General features: G+C 51.6%; 1 protein-coding gene across 15 annotated transcripts in view; it reads left to right on the forward strand.

Moving 5' to 3' along the window:
* The window catches only part of DEPDC5 (DEP domain containing 5, GATOR1 subcomplex subunit), a 47479-nt gene that overhangs the window by 16633 nt on the left and 14661 nt on the right, over positions 1-16185 (forward strand). For 11 of the 15 annotated variants that reach the window (XM_053279530.1, XM_053279520.1, XM_053279527.1 and 8 more), the window contains 12 exons: positions 28-148; positions 1174-1394; positions 2598-2801; positions 3618-3753; positions 5587-5684; positions 6168-6233; positions 9532-9715; positions 10566-10726; positions 11703-11820; positions 12218-12385; positions 13448-13667; positions 14971-15107. In XM_053279530.1, the coding sequence (XP_053135505.1) occupies positions 28-148; positions 1174-1394; positions 2598-2801; positions 3618-3753; positions 5587-5684; positions 6168-6233; positions 9532-9715; positions 10566-10726; positions 11703-11820; positions 12218-12385; positions 13448-13667; positions 14971-15107 (1834 nt within the window). The remainder of the gene's footprint in view (positions 1-27; positions 149-1173; positions 1395-2597; positions 2802-3617; positions 3754-5586; positions 5685-6167; positions 6234-9531; positions 9716-10565; positions 10727-11702; positions 11821-12217; positions 12386-13447; positions 13668-14970; positions 15108-16185) is intronic. The other 4 variants (XM_053279522.1, XM_053279528.1, XM_053279533.1 and 1 more) reach the window with 1 other exon arrangement.

Genomic DNA, 16185 nt, shown 5'->3' on the forward strand with positions numbered 1-16185 from the left:
AATAAACACGATGGTGTTGCCTTGCAGCATTGGGGGCTGCTAAAGAGACGGAGAACGCTCTCCCTATCCCAGTGGACTGCGACGGGTACGATGGCCAGGTCTTCCGGCTGCCTGGCCCGTCCAGAGCCCAGCGCTGCACCACCTTCCGGTAAAGAAACTTGTGCAGGGAACCAAGCCGATGACCCAAAGCCTGTTCTGGAATAAATCTTAAATAGCCTTGGCGAGGCAGTGAGTCTCTTCTTTATGGCAAGCTAAGACTTAACCCAGGGGTCCTCGGCCTTGGCTGCCCAGATGTCTGGGGGCTGGAACCCCCATGGGAAGGGAAGCCCGCCCACGTCTGAGAATCCAGAGTGCAGAGCCCCGGCTCAACAGCTCTGAACTGCAAACTCAGATGTGATGTGATGCCAGGGCTTCTAGAGCAGGGATTCTCAACGCTGGGTCCCCAGTTGTTATTGGACTTCAACTCCCATAATTCCCAGCCCCAGTGGCCTTTAGCTGGGGATTATGGGAGTTGGAATCCAAGAACATCTGGGGACCCAGCGTTGAGAATCCCTGCTCTAGAGAGTCCTTTTCTGGGCATTTCAGAGTGATGGATTTTGTTCTTCCCACTGGGACGAGATCTGTCCCAAGATACCCAAAGAGTCCATACCAGCTGCCACTAGTGAGTCAATGATGAGCATTGTCAACGGTTGCTCTGCCTTCCTGGTGTGGAGCCCTGGGGGCATTTCTTCTTGTTAATGCTATCTAAAGGCGCAGGATTGCATAGCCACATTTGTCCACAAAATGGGCACCACGACCTAACCCTACCTTAGGATGCAGGGGCTGTGGCCTTCAGCCGTTGAGACTGGGGATGATGGGAGTTGTAGTCCAGCAATATCTGGGGACTCAAGTTTGAGAACTTTATATTAAGGAATAATTAATGTAATGTAATGTAATTTTATTTACAGTCATTGACCAAACAGAAAGGAATAATTAATTTTTTTTAAGTGTTGCCTGATGAATTGTTGATGCTCCTCTTGTCTATTTTAAAAGGGTTATGACGGATTAATTTAACACTGATTCATTGAACCGATTCAAGGTTGCGGCCTTGTTTCGAGCAGTCGCGTAGGGACTTCTGCACCCTAATGGAGCCTTGCTTCCTTCCTTCCTTCCTTCGGACGGGCCTTGGTGCAGGTCTGCGCGGGAGCGAGAGAGCCGCACCCGTAAAAGCTCCAGCTCTTACGACGTCTCATCCAGCCCTTCCGTGCAGAGCCGCACCCTGCCTCCGGAAGAGGTGAGGAGCCAGGCATCAGACGACAGCTCCCTGGGCAAGATCTCCAACATCTTGATGATCCCCCGGCCTCACCTGCACCAATATGAAGTCAGCAGTTCCTTGGGCTACACCAGCACCCGAGGTCAGACCGGGGCGGCAGGGAAGGAAAGGGCCGGGGGGCAGGGGAACCTCGCGAGGGAGGCAGCTTGAGCTCCTGGGCGCCCCCCCCAGGGGCCTGGTCTCATATGCCCACCCTCCATACAGCTGATGATGAAGGGGACCCAAAGGAGAACCATCAGGGTGGAGTGTTGTGCCTCGGCAGGCTTTCTCCATGGGGAGGCAGTTCTGGAGGTACGAAGAACCTCATTACTCACGGGGGTTCCGTTCCTTGCCTACTACTACTGCGAGGAACAGAACCAGGAGTAATGAGAAATTAGGTCTATGAGGAAAGGGGGGGTTAGGTTCCAGGCTGGAGGGGGGGATTTAAATGCCCCCACATGGCCCCCAAACAGGCCAGAACGTACTGTGGCATGCAACGTGGGTCCCTCATGTGCCCAGGAATGCCCCCCCCAAACTGCAAAAAATAATGGAGAAAAGTCAATTTCCCCCCAGAAATGAGCCCAAAATGGTTCTTCCTGGCTTCCTTGAGACAAAATGGCAGCAGGAAGTGACTTCTGTGGTCACTTCTGGTCCTCTAGGAACCATGGATGTGTGGGTTTTAACGCACTAGTATCCGTGGATACTAATCCTGGAAACGGGTGTCAATAAGACACCCTGTGGGTTCATGGATCCGCAAATACTAAGGTTCTCCTGTACTTGATCTCAGGCCATCAAATGGTTTTTCGGTCAAGAAAGAAACTGGGAACTAGTATGGCTGATAAAGGATTGGAGTAATAGGAACTGTTTAACATGGGCCACGATCCACTGGGTAGGTTGCCCGCGCAAGCCTTGCTGGAACAAACAAAGACTATGTTGGGCCAGGACATCCGAGCTGCTAATTTCCCAAGAGAGGGGGAAGCTCTTGCTTGCTTCCTATCGGTATAAGAGCTTGCCCATCTCTGGCTGCCTTTTAAGAAAGCTCTGAAGACACGCTCCTGTTTCTTCAGACTTTTAGTAAAAAAAAAAATCTATATATTGTGTTAGACTGTTGATGGTTCTAGATTTTTTAAAAATTTTACATAAACCACTTAGAGGTTTTATTGGGTGGTTTATTAATCTAACAAATTTTCCTCTCCAGCTTCTCAAATCTGCCCCCTGAGGCAGCTGCCTGCCCTTGCCTCATAGAAGGGCCGGCTCCGTAGGTGCTGGAGGGAACCCCCCGTTAACACAAAGCTGTCTTTTGCAGATGCCCTTGAGAACATGTTGGAGTCTCAGCAGCGTGACTCCAGCGCACCCGGAAGATTCCACGTCGGCAGTGCCGAATCGATGCTGCACATACGCCCTGGCAGCTACGCTCCGCAGCGGGCGCTCATAAACCCCTTTGCCCCATCCCGGATGCCCATGAAACTCACCTCCAATCGGAGGCGCTGGATGCACACTTTCCCTGTAGGTAAGGAGCTGCCCTGTTTGTCTGTCTGTCTGTGTCTGGTATTCAGGAGTGCAACTCATTTTTTCACCCAAGCTTTTTAATTTGACTGTGGCTTTAAATTGTGTTAAGCATTTCCTTTAAAAAAAAAAAATTGATGTTGTAACTGCCCAGTGATGGAAGTTTGGGTCGGTCTACAAATTTGAGAAATATATAAATAAACAAGGATTATCTCTGTCTTCCATCTTTATTTCTTTACTCTTTTAAATATGCAGCTATTTCTTTCTTTTGGGGGTGCTTTCACCATCTCTCTGTTTCCCTCCATGTAGCGCTAACATAAAATACTGAATTTATGCAGTGGCGCCTGTGTGTGCTGCAAAATGTGTTGCATGGGATCCTTGAGATTAGCGGGAGAGTTTCAGCTAAGGTGCAAATTAAGAACGTTTTAGAAGACTCTCGTAAGAAAGGGTGAGAAAATGACAGGAGGAGGGTGATTTTGCTGCAGAGAAAGAATGCAAAACCTCTACCCAGATGTGAGATCTTTTAATAAATATTCATGCCTCTTAAACTGTGGTGTCAACCGCCATTCTGCTTTCTGTGAAATTTTTAAAAAATGTTTGTGTTAACGAAAATATGAAAGATCTTGGTGATGGCGTGATAAAGAGCCGATGGGAGATCAAAGGGTGCAGCCTCCTTGTGTGATCTCCCCAAAGCCGAGTATGTGAAATGGCTGGTCTACATGTACCCGAGCAGCGTTCAGGGTTTCAGCACAGGGCTTTTGCAGAGTGGGAAAGCTGTGGAGGGCAGGTCAACTCATGCTTCCAGTGCATGTTTGGTCAGGTCCGTCGGGGGAAGCAATCCAGATCCACCACCAGACACGTCAGAACATGGCGGAAATGCAAGGCAGCGGGCAGAGAGACTGGACTCACTCCTCGGCTGAGCTGCTGGAGCTGGCCTATCACGAGGCGGCTGGGAGGTGAGGCCGACCAAAGCGGGGATCTCTTGCCCAATTTCACCCAAAGGAGCCAGCAAGCGCCTCTTACAGGCTGATCCAACACTAATACAAAGTGCTGGTTTTAACCTAGAAAGCCCTAAACAGCTTAGGTTCAGGGTATTTGGGATGAGACCTTTGGGTATAGGGCGGGCTAGACATGTAAGTAGATATTTAAGAGAACACCTTCTCCGTTATGCGCCCTGCTGCCTATTGAGATCACCTGGGGAGGTCCGGCTGCAGTTTCCACCGGCTCATCTGGTGGCTGCTGAGGGACGGGCCTTCTCCATTGCTGCCCCGAAACTCTGGAATGCACTCCCTGCTGATATAAGAGCCTCCCCATCTCTGACAACTTTTTAAAAGGCCGTTAAGACACATTTGTTCACCCAGGCTTTTAATTAGGCTCCTAGAATCTAACGTTGTTTTAAATTTTCATATTTATATTTCTGTTTTAATTGTTATTGGTTTTACTGTTTTCTGTTTTTAATTGTAAACCGCCCTGAGCCTTTTCGGAAGGGCGGTATAAAAATCAAATAAATAAATAAATAAATAATTTTAAATTGTTTTCCTGTTTTTTAATTTTGTGTTTTATTGTAAACCGCCTAGAGACCTGAGTTCTGGGCAGTATGTGAATATGTCAGATAAATAAAATTAAATAATCCAAACACCTTCTTTCGTTAGCCTCCATTTTAAAAACAGCTGGCTGAAAGGATCTGTTGCTGCTTGTGGCTTCCGGATAATCTCTGGGGAGCAGATTCCCTTCTCTTGCATTTAGATTTAATTGCTTGCTCCACAGAACTCTTGTGAGTTCCCAGCAAATGCTCTTAATGGGGCTGTTTACGGGATGCTGACATGAGGCGTTTGCTGCCTGCCAGAGCAAATGTGACAGACAATCGACCTGCAGGTCAGGCTGGTGGATATGCATTTCACGAAGCAAACACAAGTGCATTCATTGTTCTTTGCAGTCTCTGTGGCCGCATTTTTCACTGCAAGGCCCAAGAGCCAGTGGCAGTTTGGGTGTGTCTCCCTGACTGGTTATTAGGCCCCAGTGCAAAGCTTCAGCAGGATATTTGATCGTTCCCACTCTCCAACTGCTCTGGGGAGAGCATTTAGGTTGCAGGTTCCCTCCCTGGCAGCATCTCCAAGAGAGGGCTGAGAGAGAGAGTCCTGCCTGCAACCTCGGAGAAGCCGCTGCCAGTCTGTGAAGACAATACTGAGCTAGATGGACCAAGGGTCTGGCTCAGTAGATGGCAGCTTCCTGTTTTCCTAAGAACATGGTGATGGTGCACCTCACTGTGGGAGGCTGTTCCATAAATGGGGTGCCACCACCGAAAAGGCCCTCTCCCTAGTAGCCACCCACCTCCCCTCATTTGGCAGTGGCACTCAGAGCAGGGCCTCTGAAGGTCTCAAGGTCCGGGTAGGGACATATGGGGCAGGCTGCTCTCTCAGGTAGCCAGGTCCCAAGCCATTGAGGGCTTCCAAGGTTAAAACCAGCACTTTGGATTGGGCCTGGAAACGGCCTGCGGGCCCGTGCAGCTGACAAAAGCGCCGGCATGATGTGATCGAACACTCAAGTCCTCTCTTGTGTAGCACTTTGAGGCACTTTAGCAATAACCGGTGCCGTATTTACCTGAATCCAAGACTAGGTTTATTTATTTTTTGATATTAGAAATCTGGTCGTTTTTAAATTCGGATTCCTGTTCCTTTTGAGTCAATGCAGGTATAGCCTGACCTTCTAACCTCTGCTTTTTGAAGGGGCTGTCTTAAGTTCAGGGTGGGGTAAATACGGTTCGCAAGTTCCGGCTTCCTTCTCTCTAGGCTCGGGGGTTCCCGGCATCCAGATGAAGGCGCTTCCTTCTCGAACTTCGGTGGAATGGAAGATTACTCCAGCCAGCTGATTGGCACCAACGGCACAGGTGAGAGGGTTGGAAACCTGCGTGTGTGTGTTGGGAGTAAATGCCTGGTGAAGGAGGGAGTGTCTTCCACCCGCAGATGGGGTCTTCGGCACCCGATGCGGGTGGCCATGGATCCATCTAGCTCACTGTCGTCTACACTGATCGGCAGTGGCTCCGAGTTTGAGGCCGGAGTCTCTCCTGGCCCTCCCTGGGGATGCTGCCAGGGAGGGAACCTGCGACCTGTCTGTAAGCAGCTGTCCTGCCACTGGTCCGTGTCCCCGTACCCCTTATGTGGGTTGTGGGAGTGAAGCAAGTATCCTGCCTTTTCAGGTTTTCTGTGCTGGGCACCAAAATGTCTTGGGGGACTCCTCCTTCTTCCCCATATCCCATTGAGTTAGAAGGGGACTCGGCTGGTCTTTGGGGGCAGCAGGCTAGGCCCCCAAATGTCTCTTAATTCCGGGCGCAGATGTTGCTCGCAGTCAAGGTCTGCTTCACGTCTTACAGGAATGACTGTCAGAATCCAGAATAAGGACTCCTCGGAAGAGACTGTTCCCAACTCTCCAGATCCGAGTAAGCACAACAGATGGGGGGTTGGGAGGGGGCTGGGCAGAGGAGAGCAGAAGTGAGGGCAGGGAGGCTGCTGAGGCATCCAGTGGCTGAAGGTTTCACAGACCTCCTACCCCAGTTGCCTTTTCTCTCTCTCTCTGCGTGCAAGCCAAGAACAAGACGATGTATAAGGTGTCCAAGTGCTGGCTCCCATTTCTGCTAGATTTGCACAGTTTAAGCACACACATCCTGGAACATTCTAAACTGTCAAAGATTCACTGGCTGCTAAGTTAGGGTCCTCTTGTGGGACAGTGGACTTTTGTATGGGGAACTGCTTGCTTGAAAGGGACACCCCACATTACAGCATGCCCTCTGAGAGAGAGAGAGAGAGAGAAAAGGCAACTAGGGTAGGAGGTCTGTAAAACCTTCAGCCACTGGATGCCTCAGGTATATGCAGACGGAATCCGTTTTCAGGGATTCTCGGACTTGGGTCCCCAAGTGTTGGACTACAACTCCCATCATCTCCAGCCACAGTGGCCAGAGGCCGTTGTGGCTGGGGAAGATGGGAGTTGTAGTCTATTAACATCTGGGGACTCAAGCTGGAGAACCCTTGATACAAGTCATGGAGCGATACAATTAGTTGCCTGAGATGTCTTTAATTGCATAATGGCCCTAAAATGAAGCCACTCCACCTGTTTATTCAAAAAGGCAGAATGTGAGGCTTCTAGTCCTCATGGTTGTGGAGGGACTTGTCTGCAGACAGCTAAGAAAGCAAAAAGGGTTCTTCTGGACACACCCTGTAAGGATTCTGATCATCCTCATGGAATCTGTTGTTTGTCTCTCTTGTCCTGGTATCTCTCACCCCCATGAATTTTAGCAAAGGCCCTTGTGGCTGGGGATGATAGGAGTTGTAGTCCAACAACACCTGGGGGCTCAAGCTTGAAAGCGCTTTGTCTAATCCCCTTCTAAAGCCATCAAAGCCTGTGACTATTGCCACATCTTGTGGCAGAGAGTTCCGTACGCTAGTTATGTCTTGTCCACAGTGAATGTCCTGTTGTCTCTCCTGAATCTCCTGCCCTTCAGTTTTATTGGGTGGTTCCTAGACTGTTGAAAGAGGGAGAGGATTTTATCTCTGTCCTCCTTCTCCACACCATCCCGGATTCTATAAACCACGGCCCCTTGCTTCTCACACCCCACACCCCTGCCTTTTAAAGCTGAGGACAGGTGTTCTCCACCTCGCGCAACCAGATGTTGTTGGACTTCATCATTCCCTCATTTGGCCATTGTGGCCGAGGGGCCCATGGTTGGGAACTCCTGTCCTCGGCTCAAAACAAAGCACAGCCCAAACCCAAGCATTTTAGCCTTTCCATGTTGGGAGGGTTGTTCAACCCCTGGTGACTTTGATTGCTCTCACTGAGTTGATGTTTCTGTTGAGCTCTCCAAAAGCTCCTATCCCAGTTACTGGCTGCCTCTTCAGACTCCATCGGTGTCTCTGTGAGGCTGGAATGTGTGTTGCCTTCATGGACATCACTTCATTCTTCACGGCTATCTCACTTCTCATTTGTCAGTCGGAGAGATCCCTTTGAACCTCTTCGCAGTCCGCTTGGGTTTTCGCCTCCTGAATAGGAGCATGGGAACACAGGAAGCTGCTCATACTGAGTCAGGCCCTTGGTCCGTCTAGCTCAGGATTGCTTACACAGGCTGGCAGCGGCTTCTCCAAGGTTGCAGGCAGGAGTCTCTCTCTCAGCCCTCTCTTGGAGATGCTGCCAAGGAGGGAACTTGGAACCTTCTGCTCTTCCCAGAGTGGCTTCATCCCCTGAGGGGAAGATCTTGCAGGGCTCACACATGTAATCTCCCATTCAAATGCAAACCAGGGCAGACCCTACTGAGCAAAGGGGGAAAGTCATGCTTGCTGCTTACAAGACCAGCTCTCCTCCCTTGGTGTCACCCCCCCCCCAAATGTAGCTGCCCCCTGCTTGCCCCGGAGTCCAGATCATTTGTGAATGAAATAGCTCGATACAAGTCCTTGGGGACCCCACTGCTTGCTTCCCTCCATTGCAGAAACTGCCCGTTTCGGCTTTCCCTCTGCTTGCTGTTTTAGCCAGTTTTGAATCCCACCTTGTCCTCCCACCTGGCCCCATGCCTGCTAAGCGTCCTTGGGAACCTTTTAGTGAGCGGGGTTGTCCAAAGCCTTCTGGAAGTCCAAGCACATATGGGACGACCCTCTCCGCGTTCAAAGAGCCGCGGCTCGGCTGCTCTTGTCTGTCCTTGCTTTAAGAATGCTCTCCATCAGTGTACCTGGGACAGAAATTAGGCTCGTGGGCCTGCCCTTTCCTGGTGCGCCCCCCGCCCCTGCCCCCCGGTCAGCTTTTTAAGATTCAAGATTCACGTTGGCTCAGCCACCTCCCAGTCCTTCAGCAAGGAGTTCCTAGAGGCCTGGAGCCCCTCTCTGCCTACAAATGCTGGATACCGCCCCCATCCTTGCTTTCGCTTAGCTGCTCTCTCAGGTCTCCCCACTTCCACCAAGACTCCTGGATTAGGACGAGGGCCTCCAGTTCAGAGAGAGCCACCTTGGGCCCCCAGCTCTCCTGGTCCACAAGCACTCAGCTGTCGACGCAAATGGCTGCTTTAATACTGGGGAAGCTGCACCCCGAGAAGGTGCTCCCTTCCCTTGATCTCTCCGCCCTTTGTGTTTCTCTCCCCATATATATATATATACATACTCTGAGAATGTTGTCCCTGCTGCTCCTTGCTGCTGCTGTTGTGTGTGTGTGTGTGTCTTTCTGCCCAACATGAGCTGGTCTCTCCTGCTGGCCTCCCCCTGCGCCCTGTTTCTCCAGCACTCATCCAGGAGGTGGGCCTGTTCTTAATTCCCTGGTCTGGGCTGGAAATATTGGGGTCGTCCTGTGTGTGCTTCCTTCCCCTCCCCCCCCCCGCCCCTTCCCTCTGTGCGCTTCAATCATGGTGCCGTAATTCTGCAGCCGAACTGTGTTGGCTGGAGTGGACAATCAAGACGAGATTGAGACTGTATTAACTTTTTGAATCCCAGTTGCATGATGGGAGTGAGTTGGCATGGGCACTGCGTTGTTTAACAAACTCTGTCTTTCTTTCCCTCCCCTCTCCCCCCTCCCTGCTTTCCCCTCCACCCCACACACATGTTCTTCATGCCTTTCCCCTTGGCTTCCATGGCACCTTTCTCCTCAACCCACTTTCTCTCTTCCTTGCTCCTGATACATTCCTCCCCCCCGCCCACCACACCCCCTGACGTCCACGCCCATGCCCCCCCCGATTGCCCTCCGCCCCCCATGACGAAACGAGACAGTTCTGACACTGTCTGCTCCCCCCGTAGTGCCAGGCTTCTGTTGTACGGTCGGGGTGGACTGGAAGTCCCTTACCACTCCGGCCTGCCTCCCCCTCACCACGGATTACTTCCCGGATCGCCAGAGTCTGCAGAACGACTACACCGAAGGTTGCTATGACCTGCTTCCTGAGGCCGACCTGGATAGGTACGTTTGGGTTTGGCGGAGGGATGTGGAGGCCGCGAGGGAGGCGGAGGCGGCGTTGCCGGCACGAGGGGTTGCGGCGGGGGGGAAGGGGCGGGGCTCCTTGTGGGCGCAAGAGCCTTCCAGGTGCTGAGACGGGTGAGCGGTGGTCTTGCAGTAGGAGCCAGGTCAGAGGGGGAAATGGTTTGAAGGGACGAGGGGGGGAGAAAGGGAGTCTTCTTGCGTGTCGGAGTAGGCAGACTTCCACGCGGCACTGAACTGCTGGTTAGGTGTCCAAAAGCCACCAGTTGAGCCCCTGGTAGCTTATGGGGCTACAGCTCTCAGCATCCTCCGCCATTGTGACTGGGGAGGAGGAGAGTTGTATTCTAGGAACATCCGGGGACCCAAGCGTGAGATCTCCCCCGGGGCAGGGATTTGAATCAAGACCCCAAAGCAACGTAACGTAGCCAGCAGAGCGTAGTGGTTAGCGTGTTGGACCAGGACCGGGGAGACCCGAGTGCAATCCCCACTCAGCCATGAAACTCACAAGGTGACTCTGGGCCAGTCACTTCTCTCTCAGCCTAACCTACCTCACAGGGATACTGTGAGGATAAACCTATCCATGTACACCACTCTGAGCTCCTTGGAGGAAAAGCGGGATATGAATGAATAAAAAATAAACATGCTGGTCTGGGCAGGATCCTTCCGCTTGCCAAGGCATAGAAGGCACAGACCTCTCGATGCTTCAGCCCTGGTGCTTATTCGCTGGGCATGCAGTTGTGGGCTCTCCCTTAAGAGAAGTGGGAAGAAGAACAAGAGACTCCCTCTGCTCCCTTGACCTGTCCTGCAATAACCTCCCACTCTTTCTGCCCAGGAGGGATGAAGACGGGGTGCAGATGACGGCTCAGCAGGTGTTTGAGGAGTTCATCTGCCAGCGCCTCATGCAGGGCTACCAGCTCATCGTGCAGAGCAAGCCGCAGAAGCCCCCCGCGGCCGCCCAGCCCCCCCTCAGCAGCAGCCCCCTGTACAGTCGAGGTGAGCCAGCTGGACCTCTCTCTCTGGCTCTCCTGACCCCTGGGGCAGGGAGCTGGTGCCCATCTGGGGCTGGACCCACACGTGCTGGGCAGGGAGGGGGTGTCGCGGACCACATCACTACTTAACACAAGGGGTGAAATTGCATTTCTTTGAGTGCTCACTCAAATTACTTAAACAAACAAAAACACCTCCTTGCATGGTAAAAACACTAGTACAGCTGGGAAATGGTTCCCTGATAGGAACTCCTTCTCCCTAATGGGCAACTTTTTTGTTGTTACATAAGAAGAGCCCTGCTGGATCAGGCCCAAGAAAGCCCGTCCAGTCCAGCATCCTGTTTCAGCCAGTGGCCCACCAGATGCCTCCGGGGAGCCCACAGGCAAGAGCTGAGGGCGTGCCCTTTCTCCTGCTGTTGCTCCCCTGCGACTGGGATTGAGAGGCATCGTGCCTCTGAGGCTGGAGGTGGCCTATAGCCACCGGACTAGTAGCCAGTGCTAGACCTGTCCTCCATGCAGTGAGGAGTGTGTGTGTGTGTGTGTCTTTACACGGCAGAGAACTGAAAAATTCCTGTGCTGCAGTCGGAAGTGATGCAGTCCATTCTGGCCTTCACGGTCTGCTGCGCGCACACACACACACGTACGCACACACCCTTGGGGCTGCTGTTGAACATCCAGATGTTGCCTTGGAGCTCTGGGCGCCCAAGACAGACATGGAGCCTATGCGCTTGCACCGGAGCTCCCACTGGTCTGTTCAGGAGAACGTCCTGGCAATGTGTGCTCTGTGAATCGCCCCTTTGCCCCCCGAGGCAGCCCCTGCCTCGTGCTCTCAGGTGTGGGGTGGCAACTGGGGTCCCTGCCAGCAAGTCTGAAGAAGGTGCTCGGAGGATTGTTTGTGCGTTCCAGCAGAGATCCTTGTAAGAACTGCTCCGCTTTGGGAACAGGGTAGAAATGTGTCTCCACCTCCTGTCTTCCACGATTAGGGCTCGTTTCACGGAATCGACCCGAGGAGGAAGATCAGTACTGGCTGAGCATGGGCCGGACCTTCCATAAAGTGACCTTGAAGGACAAGATCGTCACCGTCACTCGGTATCTGCCAAAGTGAGTCTTTTTCTTCCCCAGTCACTGAATGGACAGGTTGCTGTTCAGGCGCTTGTGAACTGCCCCTCCTTTCTGTGGGGCACGTGGCTCTGTCTCCCATAGAGAGGCAGCAGGCCCAGAATAAGTGGGAGTCAGTCTAACGGGGTTTCCCAGATGTTGACTACAACTCCCAGAGTCCCCAAGCAAAAGCCTTTGCAGCTGGGGATTCTGGGAGTTGTAGTGAACAACATCTGGGAACACTGGCTGCAGTCCCCTAACATGCCCAAGAGTTCTGTTTCATTCTCTCCTACATGCAGGAACTATGGGGGCTGGATCTCCAGGGCCCATGTGGACTAGCTCCTTTACATTCTCTTTCAAAGAACGGCCAGGGTTGCAGAGTTTGCTCTGTTCTCTTTAGGTATCCCTATGAGTCTGCCCAGATCAACTATAGTTACAGCCTTTGCCCTTGTCACTCGGATTCTGAGTTTTTCTCTTGCTGGGTAGAATTCTCCCACGAGAGGTTGGAGGATTACAAATGGAATTACCTGGACCAGTATATTTGCTCAGCAGGTTCAGAGGATTTCAGGTAAGCTGTGGATTTTTCTTTTTCTTGGCCTTCGCTTTGGAGAAGAGCTGGTCTTGTACTAGCAAGCATGAATTGTCCCCTTTGCTAAGCCGAGTCCACTCTGGTTTGCATTTGAATGGGAGACTACATCTGTGTGGACTGTAAGCTATTCCCCTTAAGGGACAGAGCTGCTCTGGGGAAAGCATTTATATGTAAAAAGTTCTAAGTTCCCTCCCTGGCAGCATCTCCAAGATAGGGCTGAGAGAGACTCCTGCCTACAACCCTGTAGAAGCCGCTGCCAGTCTGTGCAGATGATACTCAACTAGATGGACCAAGGGTCTGACTCAGTATAAGGCAGCTTCCTATGTTCCTAAGATGATGATACGTAAAAACACACACAAAAGGATACATGTGTGTGTGGGTATATATATTAACAATCAACTAACATATGTTCCCTGCTAACTTGGCAAAGAGGCACCTTTTAACGTGGTGATTCTCTTTATTTAGCAGGGGGAGAGTAACTGACCCTATCCATCCCCAGCACAGCATCCCTCCAGTGACTGTTGTTGGTGTCTATCTTGTGTTTCTTTTTAGATTGTGAGCCCTTTGGGGACAGGGTTCCATACATCTTATTTATTTATCATTTCTCTGTGTAAACTGCCCTGAGCCATTTTTGGAAGGGTGGTATAGAAATCAAATTATTATTAATAATAATAATATTAAGCACTATTATCTTTGGTCTTTCTGTCACTAGGCGAACCCACCATAATCTGGTGGTATAATCTACAAGCTGACACACAGTATTTGGTGGTGTTATGAGTGATAGCAGGCTGCTTATCCGATAAAAGAAGAGAGGAATAAAGTTCATCTGATGGACTCGGGAAATATGTTTTAAAAGGTGTAATTAACTTGCCGCGTAAATTGCCATAAAAAGCACAGTAACATAGGATACACCCAACCGTTTCAATTGGGAGATGTCTGCCCAAAACATGGGGTGCGTTTTACAGCTCTCCAGGCCATCAGGGCTTCTGCTTGACGTTTCCAAAAACCCTTTCTCTCCCACCGCCCTCGTCTCCTGGGCAGCCTCATCGAGTCTCTGAAATTCTGGCGGACTCGCTTCCTGCTGCTGCCAGCCTGCACCAGCGCCACAAAGCGGATCGCGGAGGGAGAGATACACTTCGACGTGTACCGGAGCAAGCCCCGCTCGCCCGAGGAGGAGTGGCAGCACCTAGACAGCGTCATCCGCTTTGTGGAGGGCCTGAACCGCATCCGTAGGCGCCACCGGTCGGACAGGATGATCCGGGTGAGCCAGAGAAGCCAAAGCCCGTGGTGCTGCCCTTGTCCGTAGTCCAGAAACTGCAGTTGGTTCACGGTGCAGCAGCCAGATTGGTCTCTGGGTCATCTCGGAGAGACCACGTTACTCCTTTGCTGATGGAGCTTCATTGGCTGCCAGTAGGTTTCCGGGCCAAATACAAAGTGCTAGTTATAACTTACAAAGCCCTAAACGGCTTAGGCCCTGGGTAATTAAGAGAGCGTCTTCTTCACTACGACCCCCACCGCCCATTGAGGTCATCTGAGGAGGTCTGTCTCCAGTTACCGCCAGCTTGTCTGGTGGCTACACAGAGACGGGCCTTCTCGGTCGCTGCCCCGAGATTGTGGAATGTGCTCCCTGCTGAGATACGATCCTCCCCATCTCTGGCAGTTTTAAAAAAACATCTGAAAACCCATCTTTTTACCTCAGCTTTCCCAGCTTTTTAAAATGGTCTGTTTTTAATTTTATGGTTGGTTTTAAATTGTTGAGTTGTTTTAACTTTTTATGTGTGTTTTAATTGTTTTATGTTAATGGCCCAGAGATGGAAGTTTTGGCGGTATAGAAGTTTGAGAAATAAATAAATAAATAAATAAAATGCCACAGAGTTTGCATCTGTGCAAGGAGGAGGGCTGGTCTTGTGGTAGCAACCAGGAATGGTCCCCTTTGCTAAGCAGGGTCTGCCCTGGTTTGCATTTGGAGGGGAGACCACATGTGTGAGCAGCACTGTAAGATAGTCCCTTTAGGAGATGGGGCTGCTCTGGGAAGAAGGAGCACCTGTCTGCTTGCGTGCAGAAGATTCCAAGTTCCCTCCCTGCCAGCATCTCCAGTTGGGGCTGAGAGAGGGACTCCTGCCCTGCAACCTTGGAGAAGCCACTGCCAGTCTATGTAGATAATGCTGAGCTAGATGGACCGATGGTCTGACACAGTAGAAGGCAGCTTCCTATGTCCCTAGCTCTGGGAGGGTCTCTCGGAGAGAATTCTTAGCACCCTCGCCAAACTGCAGTTCTCGGGATCCTTTGGGGGAAACCATAGCAGCTAAACTGAAAACCTTTGTAGTAGAGATCGGCCCCTTGAGCGATTTTGCAGTCATCCTTATCATTGTTCCCTCTCACAGGGATTCCCAGATGTGGTTGACTACAACGCCCAGAATCCCCAAGCAAAAGCCATTGCAGCTGGGGATTCTGGGAGTTGCAGGCAGCAACATCTGGGAATCCCTGTGAGAGGGAGCACGGATCCCCAGGAGGCTAAGCATGTCGTGACTCTTCTGTTCCCTCCCTTTCCTCCTCCCTTCTAGAAAGGGCCTGCTGTGAAAGGCCTGCAGACAGCGGGTCCCCTCGCCACTCACCCTTCGGAACCCTCTGGGCCACCGCCTCTTGGCAAGAAAGGAACCTCTGCGCTCTCTGCTCTGTTGGAGATGGAAGCCAGCCAGAAGTGAGTCGGAACCCCTCGGAGCTGGGGCTGGCGGCACCCGTAAGCAAGGAGACGGCTTCCTGCAGGGCCCCCACCTCGCCCTGGGACTCCTTCTGGCTCTCTGCTCTTAGCCCTCTGCGCTCTTGGATCTTGTGGGGCCATCCTTCTAGGGCGGTGGTCCTCCCACTTGGGTCCCCAGCGGTTGCTGGACTCTGGTGCCCATCATTCCCAGCCTCGGTGGTCAAAGACCATTGTGGCTAGGGATGATGGGGACTGTAGTCCAGCAAGATCTCTGGACCCAAGTGGGAGAGCCACTGCTCCGCGTCGAGCAAGCAGAGCAGTGTAGAGCAACACTGGATGACTGCTCAGTGTAGAGCTCTTAGAACCCCAACTCTGCAGAAGGATGCCTTGCTGGAATAACCGCACACTCTCCTTGTTTCTCCCGCCTCCCTCATTTCCCTCCCCTTCCTCTGTTGTCCATCTTCTTGACAATTTCTAGATTGCAAGCCCCTTGGGGCAAAGACCTGTTCCAAGTATACTCTGCAGAACTCCCTGCTTGGCCTGGCATTCGGCCTGTCCCAAGTGCAGATCCCTAGCTAAGCCCCTGGGAGCGTGTCTGCTAGGGCCGGTACAGATGCAACTTGCCCAGTGATGTACCCGTTGTTAAGCTATATCGAGGGCAGGCCTGCAAGCTCCGTCTGCTCCCTTCATCTCTCCCCTTGCTTATTTGCACCTATTTTTGGACCACCTTAACATATGTCTCAGGGCGGTTTGCAAAAATTAAATCTAAAGTCTAGATTTTAAAAATAAATAAATTAATTAAAGCAATACAAACACTTAAACTGTTTAAAAGCTAACCGAAAGCCACGGAGGAAGAGGGGAGAAATGGAGGGAGGAGAAACAAGGAGAATGTGCAATTATTTCAGCAAGGCATACCATATTTACCCAAACCTAAAATGAGGTCTGTCCCTCCCCCCCAGTTCTTTCCTGTTAAATATGGAGGGTGCGTCTTAGATTCAGAGTCGTCTTTCTTTGGCGTAAATACAGGTATAACCTGTAGTTTAATCTCTGCCTTTTAAGCCACCGTCTTAGATTCAGA

This window comes from Hemicordylus capensis, chromosome 15, assembly GCF_027244095.1.
Source record: "Hemicordylus capensis ecotype Gifberg chromosome 15, rHemCap1.1.pri, whole genome shotgun sequence".
NCBI lineage: Eukaryota > Metazoa > Chordata > Lepidosauria > Squamata > Cordylidae > Hemicordylus > Hemicordylus capensis.